The sequence below is a fragment of the Amaranthus tricolor genome, chromosome 14, assembly GCF_026212465.1.
Source record: "Amaranthus tricolor cultivar Red isolate AtriRed21 chromosome 14, ASM2621246v1, whole genome shotgun sequence".
Lineage (NCBI taxonomy): Eukaryota > Viridiplantae > Streptophyta > Magnoliopsida > Caryophyllales > Amaranthaceae > Amaranthus > Amaranthus tricolor.
In genome coordinates, this window is record NC_080060.1 from 12,399,442 (window position 1) to 12,424,138 (window position 24,697).

Below are 24,697 nucleotides of genomic sequence, written 5' to 3' on the forward strand. Positions count from 1 at the left end.
AATCGACTTACAACCCCAACTGCATATGATATGTCTGGTTTTAGTCTGAGATAGATAGATCAATTTGCCCACCAGATTCTGATACTTCTTCTTGTCAGCAGGTTCTCCTCCAGGTGTCGTCTGCAGTCTATGATTAGCAATAATTGGTGTTTCTGCTGGTTTGCAGTCAAGCATGCCTACTTCTGCTAACAGATCTAAGACATATTTCTTTTGATTGATGAAGATTCTCTTCTTGGATCGCAAAACTTCTATACTAAGGAAGTACTTTAAGTTCCCCAAATCCTTCATCTCGAACACCATGAATAGTTTCCTCTTGAGTTCTTTTATCTCCCTTTCATTGTTCCCGGTTATTACCATATCATCTACATAAATAATAAGACATGTGATCTGACCACCGTCCTTCTTTAGGAAAAGAGTATGGTCGGAATGGCTTTGTTCATACCCAAATTTCTTCATTGCTGAGGTAAACTTACCAAACCAAGCTCTTGGAGACTGTTTCAAGCCATACAACGCCTTTTTAAGTCTACATCCTTCTTCTGGAGCGAATTCATCTGAAAAACCTGGCGGAGCATGCATGTACACTTCTTCTTCGATCTCGTCATGTAGGAAAGCGTTCTTTACATCGAACTGGTAGAGAGGCCAATCTTTATTTGCAGCTATGAAGAATATGACCCTGATGGTATCTATTTTGGCAACCAGAGAGAAGGTTTCGGAGTAATCAATCCCGTAAGTTTGTGTATATCCCTTTGCCCCAAGACGAGCTTTGTATCTCTCAATGTTTCCATCTGCATGATACTTTATTGTAAAAACCCATTTGCAGCCTACTGGTTTCTTTCCTTTAGGTAGCATACACTTTTCCCATGTGCTATTTTTCTTTAAAGCCAAGATCTCATCTACCATTGCCTCTTTCCACCTTGGATTTCGGAGAGCTTCTTTAGTGTTCTTAGGCAGGGAGCTTGTGTATAGGCTGGTCTGGAATGCCACAGCTGTTTGTGCCAAGTTACTTGCCTCTTGGTTAATAGGATACCGAGATCTCTGTGATTTGAACTCTGGATCATACCTTCTTGGAGGAATACCCCTTTTTCTCCTTGGAGGTAATTGATATCTGCAGGGTGAATTAACAATACCAGATATATCATCATTAGTTTGAGGTTTAGGTTCAGCTAATACCTCTTGAGGCTCACAGGCAACCTCTTGATCATGAGATGCTTCAGACAAGGTAGGAAGGGTCTGAGGAGAAAGTAAAACTATATTTTCCGTAGCAATGTCTGTGGGATTACCTACTTGCTCTTTGGGGTTCAAATCATCAGTTACAGAATATGTAAGTCAGCTCAAGTCATCACATGTAGTCTCCCCCTGAGGACGAAGCTGGGAGTAAAAATAGGAATGCTAAAAGAAGTCACAATCCATTGTGGTATACATCTTATTCTGAGTGGGATCAAAGCAGCGGTATCCCTTCTGATTAGTACCATAGCCCACAAAGATACATTTAACAGCCCGGGGGTCAGGTTTGGTTCGAGCAGGTTTGGGTAGATGGACATACACAACACACCCAAAAACCCGAGGGGGTAAGGAGTGGAAAGATGGGATAGTAGTGTGAGTATGAAGGACTTCCAAGGGGGTTCTGAAGTTAAGAATTTTGGAGGGTAGACGATTGGTGAGATAGGTAGCAGAGGCAATGGCTTCAGGCCAAAAATAAGGTGGGACATGGGGCTTCAAAGATAAGGGCTCGACTTATTTCAAGGAGAGTACGATTTTTCCTTTCAGCTATGCCATTTTGTTGGGGTGTGTGGGGACAAGAAGTTTGGTGAAGGAGACCATGGGTGGTAAAGAAATTTTTCATGTGTTGGTTCATGTATTCCCCCCCATTATCAGATCGAAGTATTTTAGGCTTAGCATTAAATTGTGTGACAATCATATTATAGAATTTGACAAAGACATCAAATACCTCAGATTTGTGTTTCAAGAAATATATCCAACACATTCTAGTACAATCATCAATAAATGAAACAAAATACGAATAGTTGTGTTTTCCAAACTCAGGAGAAGGTCCCCAAACATCGGAATGTATCAAAACAAATGGTTCACTACTATGATTCAAACTAGGAGAATAAGAATGTTTGTGACTTTTTGCAAGAACACACGCTTTACAGTCCAAGACTACAGTACTTTTAGCTAATGACGGAAAAAGACGTATCAGATACCCCAAAGATGGATGACCTAGACGTCGATGCCAGGTCCATAACTGATGATTAGGGAACCCATGAGCAAGCAAAGTGTAACCCTTTTGAATCGCCTCATCCACATAGTACAAGCCATCTCGTTCATACTACGACAAATAATCCTCCCTGTCTGGGCATCCTGCACAACACAACCAGAAGAAGACATAAGCACAGTTCATTTTAATTCCCGAGTCAACTGGCTAATTGATAATAATTTATGAGATAGGCTAGGAATTAAAAGGCAATTTTTAATTTTGAGAGACGGAGAAATGGTAACGGGCCCAGATTGATCAACACTCACACACTCCCCATTGGCTGTTTGGATATAGGTTCGGGTTTTTGGATTAGTGAGTAAAAGATCGCAGGGGTCAAAAGTCATGGTATCGGTGGCCCCGCAATCAAATATCCATTGAGAGGAAGTACTTGGTTTACATAAGAGACCTAATTTATGTGGGTTACATGGGTTATTGGGCTTTGTGGGTTTATAAATAGGCCGGGGAGTGTTTAAGGGATTAGGGTTTTCGGGTTGTTGTATATATAAGCAGTGTTGGGAGTGTTCTTTTGTGGGTTTTGGGTCTTTCTGGGTCTTTTCTAGATCTTTCCCCTCTCTCTCTCTTCTGGGTCGTTTCCTTTTCTCTGTGTTGTTTCACCTTCGACGCCATTGTTGTTGTCCTCTCTTGTTTCTGTACAGTGGGTTGGTGTGCTGGGAATGGGTGGTAAGCCGGTGACCAAATGAGCCTTGCCGCCGGTCTTGTTTAACTGGGCCTTGGTGGTGGCTTTACTTTGTCTGTGCTCCTTCCACCACTCTGGGTAGCCTTTTAACTTGAAACAGCCATCCTTTGTGTGACGGCTTCCTCCACAGTAGCTACACTTGAGGTGAGTTTTGTCTTCCTTGTCACGCCGGTATGATGTTTCTGACCGGAATTGTTTAACGGCCAACCCACTCCAAATTTCTGAGGGATATTTTCCCGATGATGAAGCGTGGATCATAATTCCTCGCCTTGAGATTTCACGTCTGATTGTGGCATATGCAATTTCAACCGTCGGAAGTGGGTCTTGATTTAATAGATCCCGCTTTTCTTTGTCAAATGTATCATTGATTCTGGCCAGAAATTGAAACAATCGTTGTTTCTGAATAAAGGTATTGAAGATTGTGATATCTTCAGCATGTATCATGGGATTTCGTTGTCTTCGATCTATCTCCTTCCAAATCGTTGTTAATTTTCCATAAAAAACCTCTAATGGGTCTCTGTCTTGCTTTATGCTACTGGCTTGAGAACTCAGATCAAAGATCTGGAGTTCATCCCTTCCACTGTTCAATAGGATTTTGATCCCTTTCCATAAGTCCCTTGCAATAGTATAATCTAAGAACTGGTTTATGAGATTTGTGTCAATGTTTGAAATGATCCATGATAGAACTATTGAATCCTTCTGCTTCCATGTCTGATAATTAGGGTCTGTGATGCTAGGAGGTTCGTCTATGATGTGGCTGAGACATCCTCTGCATTCTAAGGCTATTTGCATCATTTTGCACCAGGTTGTGTAGTTCTGGTAATTTAATTTTTCGGCCAATTTTAATTCTGATGGTATGGTTTCTAGGGTTGTGTTTGGTTTGTTTAGTTGCTGAAACAGTTTGAACACATGTTCCATCTGTTCCATGGTTATGATTTGTCTTGGGTCAGTTTCTGTCATTGTTTTAGGTGAGTTTAAGGTAAATGATGATAACCACAGATGTTGCCGGTCCCGGAAAACACCTTTGGCTCTAATACCATGAAGATTAAGAGAAGCTGAGATTTTGGGGTTTAATTAATATTGGTTTGTATTAATTTTCATTTTAATTACAATCCTAATATATACAAACTCTTATGGTCTAATTAGGGAAATACAAAACTTGGACAATCAGAAATTCCCTAAATATTTGACTAATTTAAGTAATCAAATATTTACTGAATAATATTCCAAATCAAAGAATATATTTCCACAATATATACATATATATATATATATATATATATATATATATATATATATATATATATATATATATATATATATATATATATATATATATATATATATATATATATATATATATATATATATATATATATATGTGTGTGTGTGTGTGTGTGTGTGTGTGTATATGTGTATTAAAATTCTTATTCGATTGTGATTATTGGTGAATATATGGTGATTATATGGTGATTTTAATTGTATATATATGGTGATGATTATTAAGCATTGGAATATATAAAAAAATGAAGAAAATCAAAGAAAAAAAATACTACTATATAATGCGGTTCTAGGGAAACCGCAGTATATAATCCTCTTTCTTTAAAAAAAAAGGGGGGGCTATGTGCTGCGAGTTTGAACCGCTGCACTTGTTAATGGAATTTGGTGCTAGTACAAATGTTTAGGGTCAAAACCGTAGCATATATGGGCCCTAAAACGCAGCAATTGATTTATTTTCAACTAGTGAAGTGTGTTTATAGGGTACTCTTAAAAACAAAATGCTTATAAGCTTTACTGTCTTGAACCGAAGAAAATAAATATATCAAGAGATGTTAAGTTTCATGAAAATTTCTTGCCCTTTCACTTCTCCCAAGCAAATGATGAGCCCCTAAAATAATTCTCTCTCAAAAGATGGGATTGGCATAAGAACATATCTCTTAACAATGATGATAGCAATTGTCCCAATCATCCAAGTCCACAGGTTTAAACGAGAACAACAAGAAAAACTCTTACACCTAGGTATTCATGATTATGCTTACACGAGCTAAAAACAATCATGGTGTTACATCATTCAAAAAGAAAATCTATCCAAATAACACCAAAAGATTGTGTTATCTCAAAACAGATTCATAGAAGCATACAATACCAAGAAGCAAGTCAAAATCCTGACTAGGTTAATGCCATGAACAAGGAAATTGAAGCCTTGAATGAAAACAAAATTGGGGAATTGTAAATCTTCCTAAAGGTAAAAATACAATGGATGCAGATGGGTTTACAAAGTAAAATTGAAATGGAACTTTAGAATGATTTAAAGTATGATTAGTTACAAAGGGATACAATTAGAAATATGGCATAGACTATGAAGAGACTTTTTCACTTATTGTAAAATATCCACTATAAGGTGTATCTTGGCTATAGCAGCGATCTCAAAATGAAAAGTTCATAAATAGGATATCAATAATGCCTTTCTTCATAGAGATTTATATGAAAAGGTGTATATACGGATACCAGAATGGATATCTCATTATTCTAATCAAGTTTGTCTATTAAGGAAATCCTGGTATGGTCTAAAACAAGCATTCAGACAATGGCACATTAAACTTCTGGATGAATCAAATTCTTCAGGGTATGTTCAATGGCACAAGTAGAATCACCATTATAGATGTCTATGTTCATGATATCATCATTACAAAAGATATACTAATAAAATCTTATCTTTAAAAGGACATATGGATGATGCCTTCACCACAAAGGATTTAGGAGAACTACACTATTTCTTGGATTTGAAATAACTCATCAAGAAGATGACATGATTTTTACTCAACAAAAAATTCACCAAGGAATTACTTTTAGCTAGTGGTATTAAAAAATTCATACATGTTGTTACTCCTCTACCACCAAATACAAGATTATCAGCTAATGATGGAACCCTTATTGAAAACCTAACTCTTTATAGAAGCCTAGTAGGAAAATTGAATTTCTTAACTAATACAAGACCAAATTTTATATATACAGTACAAAGTCTTAGTCAATTCATGCAAAACCCTAGGTTTTCTCATTGGAAAGCTCAACCCCAAAACTATGTGTTTTCAATTTGTGGACAAGGTATTAAGCATAATGGCCAAGACAAGGTTATTTTATAACCATACTCTGATTCAGATCGGGTATCTTGTATAGATACAAGGAAATCTATTACAAGATATGTCATGATGTTAAGAAATTCTCTCATCAGTTGAAAAAGCAAAAAATAACAAATTGTATCCCGATCAAACTTGAAAGCAAAATATAGAGCTATGGCTAGTGTAGCATCTGAAGTTACAAGGATACTTAGATTGGTTGAAGAGCTCAACATTCCTATTCAGAAACATTTTACACCTTTTGTAACAATCAATGTACTATATTCATTGGAAAAAATCACGTATTTCATGCGCTGTCAAACACATATTGAAATAGACTGTTACTTTATTAGGGAAAAAGTCTTTATTGAGGATTTATTACATCTTTCATACCTACCAACCAAGAAACAAATGGCAGACCTTTTGTTACAAATATTGCCTCCTCTGAACATTTTAAGGAACCTCTTAGCAAATTAGGTGTTTGTAAACCCCGAGTTTGAGGGGGGGGGGGGGGGGGGGGGGGGGTTAAGATTTCTACTTGTTTTCTACATCATATATACAAAGAAGGATTGTACAAGAGTCTTTGTCCTGTTATTTTGAAGTCAAGCCAATATATATCAGTGAAATCAGCAATTTTACTCATCAGCAATGTAGCTGCAGCAGCCATCACTCTTCCTTTATCAGCAGCAGCTTTGGGTCTAATCCGTGCACAATGATTAGCAGTTTAGGGACTAATCTGTGTACTTTGATGTCCTTATACATTAAAGGGTTAGATAAGTTTATATCTAGGGTCATGATGTAAAGCAAATGTGTATTTTAGATAGCTGTGAAAGTTAGTTATAACTAACTGGTGGGCTTTTACAACAACATTGTATTCTGCTGTAACTAGTGGTTCTGTTGTATAAATAGGCTATAGGTCTTCATTGTAATTCAAGAAATATACATCAATAATAAGAGTTCATTCTAATCTTGCCATCCTCTGATATCTAACAGTTTTCATAAAATCAGACACAAAAAACGCATACTTGAAAATCTCATGGATTAATAATAATAGCCAATATCACAATCTCAGCTTTTAGACACTAGTAGACGGCTATGCACCCAAAACACACCAAATAATCGCCATGATTTCTATTCAAACTATATCACTGGTTTCATAAGAGTATAATTACATGTCACGAAAAGCTGAAAGGGTTTGGTAAAATGGTATTCTTTCCCTGCACTGCTGTACAAAATCCTGTCTTTAGTTGCTTTTTCTGTATGATATGATTAGGAGGGGCTTTATCATGTACGTTCACCAAATGTTTGCTTTCACTTCCGAACCCTTTCATGTAACAATATCTCCCACAAAAAATGACATTTTTGTCTTTTCTCAAGAGAATAGTCAGGGCCGATAAAGAGAGATCATCCTTTTCCTCCACAGCATTATTAGGGTTTCCACAGCCAAAAGCCGAAAGTCATTCAGACTTAAATATCCTTCAAAAACTTAGTATTGAGGTAGAGGCAAAAATCACATGTAACCTCACCCAAGCAGAAACTCTTGTTCCCTTTTTAATAATGTAGTGGTGGCACAGGGTGTAGAAAAACCCAGTCGCTGATATTGAAGGCTATCCCATCTTTGGCCAAAACAATTCCACCCTCAACCACTGAAATGAGCTTTCTGGTTCTGTGAGCTAAGACCCTGCTGAGCAGGCTGCTGTTTAGGCTGAGACTGAGCATTCGACAAATTCACGGGCCGAGTGTTGTAATGCGTGAACGGTTGGGAATACAAAGGATTTATCAAGGTCTGCAAAACAAACTAATTAAATGAATAAAAGTATGGCGACTTTTGACCCCCTCTTAAGTTATGATACCCAAAAACAAGCTATAAAAAAAGTGCCCACCGGAAATAAAATAGCATGCTTGGATGGGATTAATGTGTTATGGGAGTAAGAAAAATCAAAATAACAAAAGAAGGCGGGTTACATGTAATAAAGGTTTTGACGTCAAATAATGAAATGGAGGGAGAAACATTGATCTCGTGTGGGAAGTATAAATTACCCTAGGGAAGTGTGGGGTAGTTTTATTACTCTATTATTTCCCTAGTAGGAGTAATTATTAACCTATTTCTCATTTCTTCATAAATACGAAACCTGCCCTCAACTTAGCCCATTGCTCAATTTTTCACATTACCCCATCTTTCCTCTATTTGATTTTTATTCACCCCTTGATTCATTATCCCCAACCAAGCATACCTTATAATAACCCTTACCCCAAGACACAATTTAAGGGTCCATATATTAGGCCAGAAAGTGTTAAAATCTGTTAAGTAAAGCTTTGTATCCAAAGAAAGCATGGCAAGTTAACACAATGCCAATTTTAACAAGATTCACATAAAATTAAAATCTTTCAATATTACTACACCTGTGATTGAAGAGAGTTCGCATTTCCAACATCGAACTGACCCTGTGAATTGTCATCCTGAGATTGATCATTGAAGCCAACTTGAGTGAAAAGACCTTGGGATCCATGAGCCACATATTCCTGTCAAATGGCAATTTTGATTTAAAGAACACAAAAATAGAAACCAATAAAAGGGGGACATAATTGCAGAATTTTTGCTCAAAGCAATGCCCAAATAAAACCAAATACCCTACTTAAAGATCCCTAAAATTATAATTCCCACTCAATTGTCTCAGAGGATTGGATTTCTGTGGGCAAACGGAGAGCTGCTGATATTGTACTTAAAAAGTCAGATTTTCTATGCAGCAAGTAGAAATTCTTCTATCAGTTCAATACAAAATCTGATTGATTAAAAGCGAATAAAATCGTCAACAAAGTGTACTGCCGGCATCTATTTGCTTTTAATGGATGAGAACTAAGTTTCTTCAGAGTGGTTACAACTGCCGACACGGATCACAAAAAATAGATTTGCCGACAATGTGATTCTAGGTTGCGAAAAAAGAGGACCACTATCCGTTCCTAAGGGAACCGTATTAGTTTCCCTAAAGTGAGGATTTGGATTTTTTTAAGGTATTGCTTTAAGCAAAAATTCCATTACTACTCCATACCTGAGACAAAAAGTCACTCCCACTACCAAAACGAGAGTATCCAGCTTGAGAGTTCTGGTTCAAGAAGCTTCCAGGGAAGGTAGTCTGTCCGCCTTGTGTAGCATAATCCACAGTATATCCAGTTTGTGAAGCCTGTGACCATGAACCAAGATATAAAGTTAACATGCTATGAAAGAAACAAATGATTCCATGTCAATCAAACTCATGTACTTGAGAAATTTGTTATCAAAAAATTGTATAGTGTCTGTCTGGTGTTAACTGTTTAAGGATCAATGCTGCAACTTGAGGCAAATGCACGTGAAATATATTATAAGACAGACATGGAAAAAAATAAATGATCTGACCCCATCAGATTTCAGCAGCATGTGTACAATATTGTAGTTAAGTTTTAATGGCCAGTTTGGTTGGTACTAAACGGTGATAATGAGAATTATTCATAGTGTAAATCTTCATGAATGTACCATGCCATGCCCATTATAATAAATTTTGATCATAAACAATTATTTTATTCACAATTTTCCATTACCACCTAATACTACATTTTAAAATGGTAATGCATTGCAATGAATTTAGTGGAGTAAATGGATTGTGGGAGCAAAAACATGACCATTAAACTTCTCAAGAGATATTCCCACCAAATATTACACTAACTTTCCATTATTGAACCCACCATTTAATACTACCAAAGGCCGGTAAAAGAATTAACCACCAACCAACACTAGAAGTAAAAAGATTAAACTATGCTAGCATAGAATAACAAATCAGTAGATTACTCAAATGATATCAAAGCATCAACTGTCAGGACATGATTTAATATAATCTTAGTTTTATGAAAACACATCTAGCGCCTCAGAACACTTTATAACGTCTTAAATGCCTTTAAGTCTTAGCCTCATATAAAGCCCATTTGATGCAAATTGCCATGTTTTCTCTTTTCTTATCTTATTCTTCTTAATTTCTGTTCTGGATTTTTCGGTTTAAATTAATCTTTATACTGGGTTTCGAGGAGCCTTAAACCAAGATACAAAATCCACATACTGCTTACTATACCTGTGTTGAGAATTCTGCAATATTGTAAGGAACATGTGATCCTTGACTCTTGAAATCATCGCCCAAGAAGTCCTATCCAATGAATCATGGGAATTATAGTCAAAAATCAAAAACAGATAGCCACATATATTTTTTGACCAGTGTTTATTAGCTATTTACCTGTGACATGCCCCCCATTGAAAATCCATCACGGAAAGATTGGCAAGCTCCTTGAACAGACATCTGTTACATGTCAAAACGGCAATTCAACATACAAAAGTTCACAAATACAAATGAGATCCCCTAACCGCCCCCAAAAAAAGAAAAAAAGAAAAAACAAGATACTTACATTAGAAACAAAACCAGGTTGCGACAATGGACCACCCCCAGATTGTTGGCCATTTGGACTCTCCAAAGGAAAGATGTAATTAGGCCCAAGACTCCCTACAGGTTGCTGTGAAGCTTGCTGGTGCGGTAGATGACTGCCAATAGGGGCAGCACTGCCACGACCAGCACCGAAACCACGGCTTCCAGGCTGAGGTACTTGAGGAACTGCTCCAACAGGACCATGTACTGCACCACGCGAAGGGATGGCATATGGCTGTGATGGTGGTGCACCATGATAAGGAGGAAGAGGAACACGGCCAAGAGGGAATCCTGCAGGATGCACTGCTGGCTTGTGAGTACCGTTCGGCGCTCCAGGTGGCATATAACCTTCATGAAAGCGTATCAGAGTATCAAATAAACAGAAACATCTCAGACTCATGTTCTTAAAAGGGAACATTACACAAAAAGCTCATTGGCTCCCCTCTTTTCTGAGGGTCGGGCTCTATTAACTCTTATAGCATACCTCTAGCCCGACTGCCTCGCCTGTCACCATTTGGACCAATAGTTGTAACTGGTACAAAATTATCATTCGGCACAGTGCTGGCCGCTGCACTATAGAAAAGTCTTCGATCATTATAAATCTGCATCATAATGGAAAAGCAAAAAGGATACTCAGAGCTTCTTCAACCAGCCATAGAAACATCAGTTTCTATGTATTTCCATAACCAACCCCAACCCCTACCCAAAAAAAATGCCCCCTGAACCAATTGAACAAGTAGATACTAGATACAACATTTCATTACCCCAATGTCATTAAGTGGCTCCAACCTTGGAGCAATTGTAGCAACCTTACTCTTGTTAATGAAATAAATTGATAACAAAAAGGTTGTTTTAGATGACCTTTGATAGAAAATATCAATTGCAACTTCATATAAATAAAAGGTGAACATGACTTGATAAGTCATTTTTGGTAATATTAATCCAAAACCAAAGAACTATAAATCTTTGGCCCATCGAAATAAGGGAAGTAAAAGATACTAGATAGCGAATGTAAGATAGAAAATACCTTTTTGGGTTTCTGAAATTGAACCATACTTTGCTTCAAGTTACTCAGAGGTCCTTCAACCAAGCACTCATGCTCCTTAATTCAGCAAAACAAAATTAAAAAAGAATATCAACAGAAGTAAATATTACATTAACTTTATCTATTAAATATCTTAGAAGCCATCCATAAATAGTCAATACTTAAAAACACCACAGTAACATTCAGTGGTAGGACATATATTCAAAATTTCTCTGCTCAAGTTATGTGTCCTAAAGGTGCTTCCATCAGAATAATGGGCACAAGTTAGAGACACACCTTATAATGAGTCAATAAGCCATTCCAGAGTGGCTGCTTGCTCAAAACTTTTGGATTCCCCAAGATGACAATTCCATAACGGGCACGTGTCAGTGCAACGTTAAGCCTACGAGGATCATTGAGAAAACCAATACCCTAGACAAAAGAGTAGTTAATTAAACAATATAGCAGTGTTCTTGAGAAGAGATGTGAATAGAAAAGTAATATATGTATAGAGAGAGAGGAAACAATTATACAATTCACCAGGCATCACAAAGTGCAAAGATTTAACAATCTAAAGCCACATAAAATATTCTTGATGTATCAAATCTCACAAAAGAAAACACAAGAAAGATAAAACTTTGACTAGCAAAAATCATCTAAAACATATATTCATCACTACACAATGGTTGAGACATAGGAAACAGGACTAAAAAGTAAATGACTGAAGATATGCATGCATATGAAAACATTCTGATGTGTAAAAAGGAAAATAGCTAATCCAGTGTCAAATAATTGCAGCACTAAGTATGCTTGATTGTTAAGAATTCAATGTTAGACATTCCAAATATGGATTATGGTTTCTCTTTTATTTGTCACCAAGTGAGCCATTTCTCTGGTCTTCACTCCCCTCATCTATTTCCTCATAACATGGGTCTTTGAAATTAAATAAGAATGAGAAAAACTTGTTGTCACGAATACGATTGTGATGTTCACTTAAGAAATCATCTTTCCAACAATTTTCTTACACCCTCGTCCCAGTTCATAGGGCTATGGCGCATAAAATTTTAAGTGGCTGGTTTGAAGCAAGTTGGGGAAAGTTGATTCCTTAATGATTTTTGTGGACTACCTAACACATGAGGTGTGGCAACTAAATTCAAAAAGCCCCAGCATGGATATATGCGGCAATTATACAGATAAAAAGGGAAATAAAAAAAATATCCAGGGAAGAGAGCCAAATTTAAAAGAGCCAGGAAAAACGTGTCTCTATCCTTCACCCAACGAGTCCAACAGAAGTAATAAAAGTAAATGACAGCAATTAAGCAAACAGCTTATAACACCCAAGATAACTGTTATTCTCATATAGTAACCTTGGTCAACTGGTACTTCTAGAAACTAACATCTCCAGGACAAACTCTGACAATAAACATATCAAGTAAAAGGATCATATCAATTCACAGAAATCACTCAAATATTAAGCAAGGAACTACTGGGTAAGTAAGAATCTGAAATAGTCCAACAGGACAGCTGTACACCGACTGCAAACAAACTAATATAAATCAAAATCATGCACTATCTTGATCAAACACAAAAAGAAAACTCGAGAAAAATTCAACAAAAAGGGTCAGATCACAGTCTAAAAACGACAAACCTGATGTTCATTACTCCTAACACAAGATAAAATAATGTAATCCTTCTCTCTTCCTTGAAATGAATCAACACTAGCCACCTACACGACAAGGAGAAAAGAGCTATCAAACTCTTTACGTATATTTTAACTACACAACAATGTGAAAGCCTTAATTTCAACAATATAGATATATATTTGAACAAGAACCAAAGAAATTAACATAATTTTCAAACTCGACCTCAATTTCCTTATAAAGTTGCTGCCTCAGAGCACCATTCCTTGACATATAGTTCACTATGTAAGCCCTTTGTCCTTCATAAGGTGTGATAACCCCAATCTACATGATCAACAAACATACATGGAAAAGATATACAACAGGTATAAAGTAAATGAAAGATACAATAACCATGAGCAAAAGAGAATATTCTAAAAAGTTAGTGGGATAAAATAGAGTCACAGAATACCTGACTAGGAACAACACCACTCCTTAAGAAAGAAGTCACTATTTTCTCAACATTTGCAGCCTCAGTGCGGTTAAGGTAGGATGTTCCACTCGCACTTATCTCCTCTTGCCCCATCTGTGAGCCATTAATCACGGAATAAGCATTTTAAATGGCGCAAAACAAAAATATCATAGGTCAAATATTCCAGAAGCAAATACATACAATATAGACTGTAAAATTGTTCAGTCTCGATTTGCTAAATCATACGGACATAGTCAACATACCTGGACATAGAAGAACATTGGACGGTTTGGTACTGGCCAAGGAAAATCAATTCCTGATGATTGTCTTTCATTGATTGTCACACCATTCTGGAGAGTACCTTCATAGAAACTATTGGAAGGAAACTCTGAGAGAGCTGGATGCATACGATATTGAACCTGGAGTTGAAATACATTATTATTCTACCACAACAAGATGAGGAAAGCAAGAAAATTCATAATTTTCAATAAACAAAAGTCTTTTACATATATCAGCATTTCTGGACTGGATTACTCATTTAATAATGAAGTATAAAAGCTCAAATAGCAATTAAGGAACATAAGGTCAAACTAGATAATCATGAGACACTCATAATTTCAAACCTGTAGCCTGATGGGTTTCACATTAAGTAACACAAGGCGTTCAAAAAGAGACTGAGCCAATCCAGCTCGAGCAGCTTTTTTGCACATAATCACCGGACCAAGTTGACAGTGGTCACCAACAAGAACCACCTGAGAGGCCAATAATATATGATTGTTCACAAAGACATTTTGATTTAATAACTGAGACAGTTTGAAAAAAACATGTCATATTGAACTGAAACTTACCTGCTTTGCTCCAAGAACCAGCGGTATGAGACATTCTGGTTCTGTCGCTTGGGTAGACTCATCAATAAGCACCTAATCAGGAAAACTATGTTATCATAAGCATGCCACTTTTCAATCAATACAGCTATAGAATTATCCCATTATTCATGCTTACTTGACAGAATGTAAACATTGCAAGGCCATACAAGTGCTACAACCAAAGAATGATCCCATAATTCAAACTAACCTGACGGAATCTAAAATTTGCTAGGCGAGGATCACCAGCTCCAACACAAGTGCAACATATAACATCAGCACTTTGAGCTATCTCCCTCTCTGTTGCTCTCTTCAGTGCTTTGTACTTCTTCTCATCACTGCTTGACAATTCTCCTATAAAACCAAATAATAAATTCCAGAAAGATAGAAAGAGCAAGAATAGAATCCCAACTAATTACCAAATGTGTTGTTTACACTGGATGAACTATAAACCAAAAACCTTGTATGCTTTCCAGGAACACTGGCACATACAACCCAAAATTGACCTTGGTCAAACTAATAATATGCTAAAAGATAACCTCACAACCCCTATCACACTCCAAGGACAGAGCTATGGAAAACAATATGTGCTCAAACAAATGACGAAGCAAAAGTAACATTATCAGGTTCGTAACCCCATAAAACCACAACAGTCAACATCATAGAAAGAAGGACCTAGAAAGTACAGCACTAATTCACCTTGTTCATCCTTTAGTTGTTGTAACTTATGAAGCTCACTCTTCTCTGATGTGTCAAGGTGCCGAACCTAATGAAAAAGAAAAGAAGATAATGAAGCAGATATCAATTTAAACATTATCAAAAACGAACAACATCAAACTGAAAAGGCAAACCTGATAGTGAAGAGTAAGATGTTCAACAGGAGAACTGACGGCCTCTCTTGACTTTGCACAGAGTCTAACAACCTACATAGAGCAACACAAAAACACATTATTATTGCACATTCCAACAGAAACAAATGCATTTTATACATTGTTGGAAACCACACCATTCCTTTGGCAGTGATGGTCGACTTCATACCAGCAAAAAAACACACGACAAATATTATAAACCCCAGTAGACAAGTGAATAACCACTCCAATAGAAACTACCAGTCATATCAACAATAACAACCCACCAACATGAAATACAATCAAATCATATTCATAAAAAAAGTTCAACACTGAACCGTAAACCAACCCATTAAACAGACCAACAAAAATTGGGTAGATCGAGTATATGCCAAAGGAAACAATTCAAATACAGCAGCCAAGCACCAGATAACTCATAAACAAAACAGGTGCAGTTGAAGTGCATTATAAAATCCAGAATCAGTGTACAATCATGAATTAACACAGAAAGACAGAAAGGACATTAAACAAAACATGCCCAAATACAGTGCATGACAATCCTGATTCTAGAAAAGGAAAGCAAGAGGAACCACACTCAAAAAAGAAAAAGTAAACAAAAAATTCCTAGTATGCTTAACACCACTTTGATGTTCAAGACACTTGCTCCTAGTTGTTGCAAATGCAAAGAAAGCCAGAATACCTTCAAACCAGTAGCACTTATCTTTTCAGCCAATTGATCCACAGCCACGTTACTTGGTGCACAGACCAATACCTTGACACAAAAGGAAACAAACACATTAAGCAGGATTGTCCAAATACAAAAAAAAAAAAAATTATTAAAGAAGTTCAACTTTTACCTGTCCCTGACCTTGTTTGGCCATGTGATATACAATAGCAGCAGATGTTACAGTTTTTCCAGTGCCAGGGGGTCCTTGGATCAAACTTATGGGCTTTTGAAGGACACTCTTTACAGCGAAAACCTAGCCAGAGTTGAGATTCAGAAAATCAGAAAATAGAAAACATGAAGCAGGAAATATAGAAGCACGACAAGCCTCTTTCAAACGATGATAACTGCCACATTACTGCAAGAAAAGCATGGCACCACACAAACACACACTGATCAAGAATAAAACAGCAAACATGTACAAGCAGGAAAGAACCACCCTAAGGATTGTGCTTGAAAATTAAGATTTAGAAGTTAGATGCATAGAACAGAAAAACTTCCAGATTAAATTAACTGCATTGCCCATAAAAATAGTGGTAAAATACAGGGAATCATACCTGGGATGCGTTAAGCTCTGGAAGGCCTGGAGCACCAAATCGACGAGGCAAAGTATTACGAACAACGTGCATCTCAACTTCATGCCCCAGCAAATGGTGATAAATATACCTATATCAAAATCAAAACTGAAATGTCAAGCGGAAAAACAAACAGAAAGCAAAACAAAAACGCAAGAAATATATAAAAGCTTAATTTGACCCATTAGTGTAGAATTTCCACATGCAACAAAATCCAGCAAATAAACTCAAATGACATCAAAAGCAAGTTAATATAATACCCAACTTCCAAGCAATGAGATCACATCATAGTGCAAAAACAAGACCAACGGCCATGTTGTAATGGTTTTTGAAAAAAGTAAACAAATATTTCCCACATTGCAAAGGTGTGAAAAAATCGCATTTTGGGCCGTTTTAAATCTCATGCTTTCAGAAGAGATTTGGTGTTACACTAACCGCATCACTGCACGTAACCACAACATTGTGTCGTTAATAAGATTACAATCACCGCATTTTTGCACTATGCTTCGCATGCAGTGATGATAATGTATGCTACCCATCTTTATGATGCACTTTATAAGTCAATTAAAGATAAACACTGATCAAACTTTACAATTAGCAATTGACTGAGTGAAGAATGATATTTCAAACAAGATAACAAAACTATGCATAAAAAAGGACACATGTTGCATAAATAATTTGTAGAAAATCATTCTTAGTGGAACAAATTTAATTCTGCTTTCTCTTAGATTGCACGCTCATCACACCATATTAAAGTCCATTGCAATGCCAACCTACTACTTAATACATTGCAATACCAAAATGCAGATTAGCAATCATAAACCATTTTGATCCAATCACCCAATGCAACGAGAAGATAATATTTATTTGAACCCACCCACTAACACTAGTCTCATCCACTGCAAATGTTTTCATAGCATTTTGCATCCGATCAAAGCTTGTACTCTTCCAAACAAAATCAACGCTGAAACCATGATTTATGTCAACTGGAACTCCCTGAAAGCGGTCATAAAATCAAGTTTGAAAACAAGACAAAACAACAACACATATGTCATGCAAAACACCATATAAGCAACAATCACCTGACTTGTGCGGAGCTCAAGAGCAACCTCCTCTTGTGCAGTTAACTTGATCTGAAAGCATGAAACCGTTGCACCATTTATATGTCATTCAATCACATAGTAAAAAGTTGAGATGCACACTAAGAGCAATCTAGGTAATGTTAAACATTAAGTGTTAACTAATAGGAGCTATCTCCAACCCCAAGAAAAAGAACAGAATACTTTCCGAAAACAAAAGGAAAGAGTAGTACCACATGACCAACTGACTGCCATGCAGGATGGGCAGCATCTCCTGAATAACGTAGCCGCAATTCATCACCAGGTACAAGACGCAACTCATTATCCTCCTAAAGTAGTATGACATTTACACAATTAAAACATGAAATAACTGAGGGCCAGATAATATAGAAGTCAGACAAGTGTCACAAAATATAAAAGCACTTAAACCAAACCATACACAGAGGACCAAGTAAACTACAGAAGAATCTATAATCACCTTTGGGAAAACAAAATATGCAATGCGCTTCTTATTAAGACCAATATCCCACCGCACTGTCAAATTATCCTTACTTTGAGATTCTTTCATCATCTGAAAGGTTTTAATAACATGAGATACATCAGAGTAATACAGGAAAACCAAATTGTAAACTAAAGCAGAGCATACATTAGTATAGGACACATAATATAAGAACAAATGACAAGAAACTTACCTTATCATAATCAGCTTCAAGTTTGATGAGCGGAGCAAATACATTTTGATACTGCAAAAAAGGATATAAGTATCACATCACTACTTGAGAATATACAAGATTTTTTTTTGGCCAAAAGAATATTCAAGGGTTAATATACCACAAAGTTCAAATATTCATCCTTTACAATTTTAAAATTTATACTAGCAGCAGTTTCAATGTCCTTGTATTTATTACTGGTTAGAACCCAAAAGGATAGTTTGGCCAACTAATCAACCTATTCCCCATAGAAAAAGGAAAGTAAGACACTTATCAGAGTTGTAATGTGATTAAAACCACTTGTCATGAGTGAATTCTAGATTCAAAAGAAATCAATAAGGGGCTGAAAAGTTTCTCAATAAACATTTATGAAGAAGTAATACCGAAGCCATAGTTACAATTAATCCTAAAGCAAGGTTAAAGATTTTCATAGAAATATGCCATAGTCCACTCCTCCAAAGTATTCTAGGAATCTAGGAGCAAAATAAAATAGCAAAACGGACCTCAGAGCGATTACCCCAACACCACCCACCACACACATAAAAATTCAGTTCCTTTATCATCCATGAGGAGTACTTAGCAAGAAGACAAATTTAGAGACCTGGTAAGCATCTTCATATTTCAAAGCAACTTGCTGAGGTTCATCATCAACACCAGGTTTTTCAAGATCCTCCAAAGATGCATCAGGATTAGTTTTCCAAAGCTCTTCTATCTTATTTATTTGTTGTGCGCTTATCTGTCTGGCCCGCAGTTGCTCTTGTTCAGATGGAACCTGTGGTTACAATTTAGAAATTAAGGTAAAAGAAAAAACAACCATACAACTTCAACCCCCCTAATCCCTGATATGTGAGAAGTCCTATAATGCAAAAAAACACAAGTTTAATAAGTCCTATGAAATTGGCAATAATTACCTTGACAAGCCAGGGAAGAAAACAGCGATCATCAATAAGAGGGCACCATTGACTCAAATCCCAGTTCATGTCCTTCAGAGCATTGACACTCAAACAAGGTTCCCTACACAGAAGAACGACTACACTCTCTGACTTTGCAGAAATAAACCCAAGTAGGAAAACATTACGGCAACCACAGTTGTAACACTCAAGAATTGTTTCTCCTAATGGACTATCTTTATGTAAACAAACTTCTTTGTGCTTTGCTCTAACCTGCAAAAGACAAGTTATGATCAGCAAAAAAAATTACCATGCATCAAAACGAAGCGTCAAAATAAATTGATTTACAGCCAAACACATCAGTCACTCAAACAAACTAGAAAAGACACTCTTCTTACAAGTTAAATTCAGATAAAAAAGAACCTACAAATAGACAATTACAAATGCCACTAAAACAATATAAGCCACAACCATTTTATCAAAAATTTAGACAACCACCCAAATAAATTTGAGTTTGTCATTTATCTGATTCATACAGCTCAACAGCACAACTACAAGATTCAGAAAGCTTCTAGAAAACCTTATGTACATAACAAAAGATCACCTTACCAATCTAACTTCTCAAGAAATATATTGGCATTTAACCTATTACGGACATAAAGAAGCCAAAAGAATTCGTTAGCCTGAATTCCCAATTTCCTCATAGATCAGACATGTTCTAAAAAAATTTTCACGATACTATCACATAAGAAAACAATCTTACATTACATTTGAGTAAAAAGCTATTTTGAATATCTGCTTTCTCTTTAAAATATGTTCAAAACATGTTGATGGATGACATATTCGATGAAAATCAAAAGGACCGAACACAAGACATGTAGTACGCAGTGAGCACATTATAATATAGAGTTATAGAGTAACCAAGGAATTGGAGAGTTATAGACTAAGCATAAATGTTCAGGATTCTAGATAATCCTGCTTACATCAGCCCTCAAACCAATTACAAATCGGCAGACCCCAGTCATAGTGCAAAAAAAAAAAGGTCGCATCATATCATATAGGTTTTCCACTTTACTAAACCGATATCAGTCGCTTTGTAAAGGTGTAAAAAATGCGTCGTAGGCCTCTTTAAACGAACATTTTCTGTTTTTGGACACTATTTGGCAGCATCATGCTGTTCCTGTAAATTTGTATCCATTGTCGCATCAGTGTCCGTTACTATTACATTTTTGTAATATAATCTAAGTTCTAAATCTTCGTGCTATTCAAATATCAAAACAGTGAAAAGCTTTACCATGCACCTTAAGCACAACAGCAATTCCAAATCCTTACATGAAACAAAACCCTTAATATGAAGGCAAAATGTGCCTCCCATCCACTAAACATTGACGAAGGTTACTTCTTATCCATGCAACATGGATTCCCCGACCTCCACACCCTATGAAAAAATTTAAGTCGTAATCCTCCTTGCAAGTCTATTCATCCAATCCTATTAAGTGTTATTTGGCCAATACAACCAATTCTTCCTCCATATCCTTTTTCATCTCACCATGCAAAACATAATGGTCTCCCTCAGTCTTGTATAGTTTTTGACTACTCAACTCTTCAATTTCCTAACGACGCATATAACATACAAACCAAGCTGACTTTAACTACAAATATCCTTCATGGATCTTTTGATGTATATCCTATCTTTGCAAAAAATCCTTGTAGTATTAAATATGCATACACTTTCATTTCAATATGTGCATCTTGATCACTCCAAGCCTTACTATATAAACTAATAAAACAAACTGAGCAGATTTGCTCCACTCACTCAACCCCTCATTTAAAACTACAAAAAAGTTTTAAAAAAATTATAATACTACATTACAAAGCTCATTTGGTTATGATCCACAGTCAAGTTGCAATATTACTTCCTCCATTCTGAAATACTTGCTAAATTATGATTATTAACAATGTTCATCGTTCAAGCTTATTTTATATATTGCATCTAATGTGTAAGAAAAAATATAATTAACTGAGATTTTATTTGAATTATCTAATCACACAATTTCATAATATAAACTTTTTATCATTTTTGAACTTTTTACATAGTTCAATATATAAATGATCAAAATAAGTTAAATGTAGTAAGTATAATGGAATTGAGGAAATATTTACCCTCTATCCAAAGTAATAGTCACAATGCCACATAGCCACAATGTCATTTTGCAAAGGTACCCTAGTACTCAAAGCATACATTCTCCCAATCTCTCACAATCAGTGATGCATTCGAGTTTCCTAAACACCCTAGTAAAGGTGGTACCTTTATCAGACTCGCCGATCACTTGCCTGATCATAAAGTTCCTATCATACTACTACATAACAACCAAAAACCTTTTTCTTGTAAACCAGAAGTAGATCGCACAATATAATCATCAATGCATAAACTAAAAACATTCACTTGTATCAATCACTAAACGATGATAAATAACCAAAAATCATAAATTAGAAGAAATACTCACAAGATGACTGACGATATGAGAACCAGAAGTATTCCCTCTAGAATTACAAAACCACTTACGACAAGACGGAACATTACACCTCACAACACAAGCAGGATTCTGAACACCACAATACCTACAAGCATGCTCAGTGAAATCCCCAATACCTTTCCCAAATTGATCAACAAACCCATCTTCATCACCAGCAGTCTCCTCAAAATTCAACCCACTCATCCCTGCCGCCAATGCATCGACAGCCAAAGCCACTCCACTTCGAAGACCAGTTTTCGTTGGAGCTTCAGAAGGTGATTGTTGCTGTTTTCTTGGAGAAGATGAATCCTTGATATCAGCGAGGCCCCCAACAGTGGACTCGGAAGGAGTAGGCAAAATAAAAGCGGAAGAAGAAGAAGAAGAACGAATTGGTTGAGAAAGTTCGTTGAATTGAGGATAAGAGAAATCATCGTCATCTTCTGCATCTACACCTTGAGTGTTGAATTCGAGAAAAGTGTATGCATCGTCGTTTCCTGTATCCGGTTGCGATGCTGTTTCGAAGAGATTATTCGTTGATGAATCCATTGATGAAGAGCAATTTGTTACAAAATCATGGAGCGGAGGTATTGGGAGAAGAAGTGCGGGAGAAGAAATTGAGGAGAGAGAAAGTTAGGGTTAGGGTTTGGAGGAAGAGAAAATATAGTTGGGGTAGAAAAAAAAAAAGTGTTAATAAAGTTCGCCACCTCTTTTCATTTTATCACCAACCCTTGAAATTACGTATTTGCCTCTGAAATTAAAAAAATTACAAAATTGCCATTGGACTTAAAAATTAATTAATAAATGTAAATCACACTTAATAACACTATTAACACTTTAATTCGGAAGATTTGTCTATATATCGAATTCTCAGACGCGTATGAAGTACGAATTTAAACACGGTATTGTCTCTCTAAAAACTCTTAAACAAGCTGTTACCTGTAATCATTTAACTATGGCTAACGAAAGCGACTACGAATCGGATGCGGTACGTAAATTTTTCGATTTGAATCGTTGGAAATTTTTTAAAAAAATTAAATCGCACAAAACTAGGCGACTGGACCATGGTTCAGTCGCACAAAACTAGGCGACTGTACCACGGTCTAATCACCCAGTTTTGTGCGACTAAACCATGGTTCGGTTGCCCAGTTTTCTGCGATTTTTTTTTAAATTTTTTATTTATTTACGTAAATTTTTATTATTATTATTATTATTGTTGTTGTTGTCGTCATTATTAATTTTACTTTTTGTAATTTTTTTATTATTCTTATTAATATTATTATTATTATTATTGTTGTCATTATTATTATTATTATTATTATTATTATTATTATTATTATTATTATTATTAGTATTTTTATAAATTCTTTTTTTAGTATTAGTATTTTTATTAATTTTTGTTATAATTATTATTTAAATTTTCGTCATTAATGTAATTAATTTATATTATTTTGATTTCAAATTTACAGGAGTTTGAAAACTTTGGAGACAACGTAGACTACCCCGGTAGCTTCGTTACGGATAGGGAATTTATTTCCGTAGATGAGTTACATAGTTGGGCCGATGCGATAGCAATAACAATTGGTTTTCAATTTACACATGCTTCTTATAAAAAGAAAGAAGGACGTTCTAGAGTTAGTGTCTATTTAAGATGTCACCGCTATGGTAATATTAGGGGTGATGTACATTATCTAGATAATGTTGCCTGACCTGGTTCTAAAAGTAGAAGTTGCGGGTGTAAATTTTTGATTGTAGGAAGTAGTCGTAAACCAGGAGAAAGACATTGGACGGTAAGGGTTTGTCCTGGTGAAAAAGGAAAACATAACCACCCGTTCTTAGTGTACAGAGATGGTCATGTAAGGGCGAATAGGATCAATGTAGATATTCGGAAGCACATACGACAGCTTAGTGCAACCGGAATGCAACCAGCCTTTATTATGAATTCTATTAGAGATAATTTACCTGGTTTTTATGCTAGTATGAATCAGATATATAATATTAGGCAATCAATAAGGAGAGAAGAGATGGAGGGTAGGACTCCCCTTCAACACTGTCTTCATATGCCCACAGAACTTAATTACATGGGCTGGACAGACTTGGATAGCGAAGGGCAATTGAGCAGACTGTTAATTACGAATCGTACCTCTATCCAAATGATACGTACGTGGTCGTATGTTGTGCTGATAGATACAACGTACAAAACGAACAAACAAAAGTGGCCACTATGTAAAGTGATCGGAATGACGCCAACCAATCACAACTTCTGCAGCTATTCGTGAAGTCTTCCCAGGTAAAAAGGTTTTGTTGATTAATTATTATCGTTCTATCTATTGAATATGTCTTAATTACGTTCAATGTTTTGTTTAATGTAGATGTTCGGCATTTGTTATGCATCTGGCATATTGCCAACGACGTTGAGAACATGGTGGACAAGTTGTGTGGCGGGAAAAAAAAATCAACAAGGCCAAATATTCAGACAGGGCAAATGGAACCCCTTGAATGAACATTCTACAATCGGGGAATTTGAACAAAGATGGCAACCGATCGTGAGTACGTGGTCGGTTAGGAACATAAAGGTCGTTCGGTATCTGGCTGGAACATGGATTCCAGTTAGGGAGAAATTTGTGCGTGCGTGGACGAATGATTGTTTCCACTTGCGTAACCAGACTACCAGCAGAGTTGAAAGCCAACACTCGTCTTTCAAGTATTACCTTGGTAGCGGTAATAGCTCTTTCGATACCCTTTTTAAAAGGGCACACGCACAGATTTCAAATCAGCAAGCCAGGATCCGATAAGCGTTACAAGAATCCATGAATTCTGTAGCAAGGTCGTTGCGACAGCATTTCTTTAGACCTTTATATCGCC

General features: G+C 36.3%; 1 protein-coding gene across 1 annotated transcript; it reads right to left on the minus strand.

Annotated features, from left to right (window-relative positions):
• Window positions 1-7,177: 7,177 nt before the first annotated feature.
• LOC130799172 (regulator of nonsense transcripts 1 homolog) lies at window positions 7,178-22,492 on the minus strand. Its single transcript, XM_057662271.1, has 29 exons — window positions 21,827-22,492; window positions 19,341-19,592; window positions 19,031-19,201; window positions 18,412-18,462; window positions 18,198-18,290; window positions 17,953-18,048; window positions 17,723-17,773; window positions 17,518-17,636; window positions 16,623-16,731; window positions 16,199-16,321; window positions 16,042-16,113; window positions 15,345-15,416; window positions 15,193-15,259; window positions 14,705-14,847; window positions 14,479-14,550; window positions 14,254-14,382; window positions 13,894-14,049; window positions 13,631-13,744; window positions 13,405-13,503; window positions 13,188-13,265; window positions 11,837-11,971; window positions 11,543-11,617; window positions 11,000-11,117; window positions 10,499-10,863; window positions 10,330-10,392; window positions 10,171-10,242; window positions 9,121-9,252; window positions 8,474-8,593; window positions 7,178-7,856 (listed from the first exon to the last, which is right to left on the minus strand). The coding sequence occupies exons 1-29, from the start codon at window positions 22,379-22,381 to the stop codon at window positions 7,710-7,712; spliced, it is 3,849 nt and encodes a 1,282-aa protein (XP_057518254.1). The 5' UTR covers window positions 22,382-22,492; the 3' UTR covers window positions 7,178-7,709.
• Between the last annotated feature and the right edge of the window lie 2,205 nt (window positions 22,493-24,697).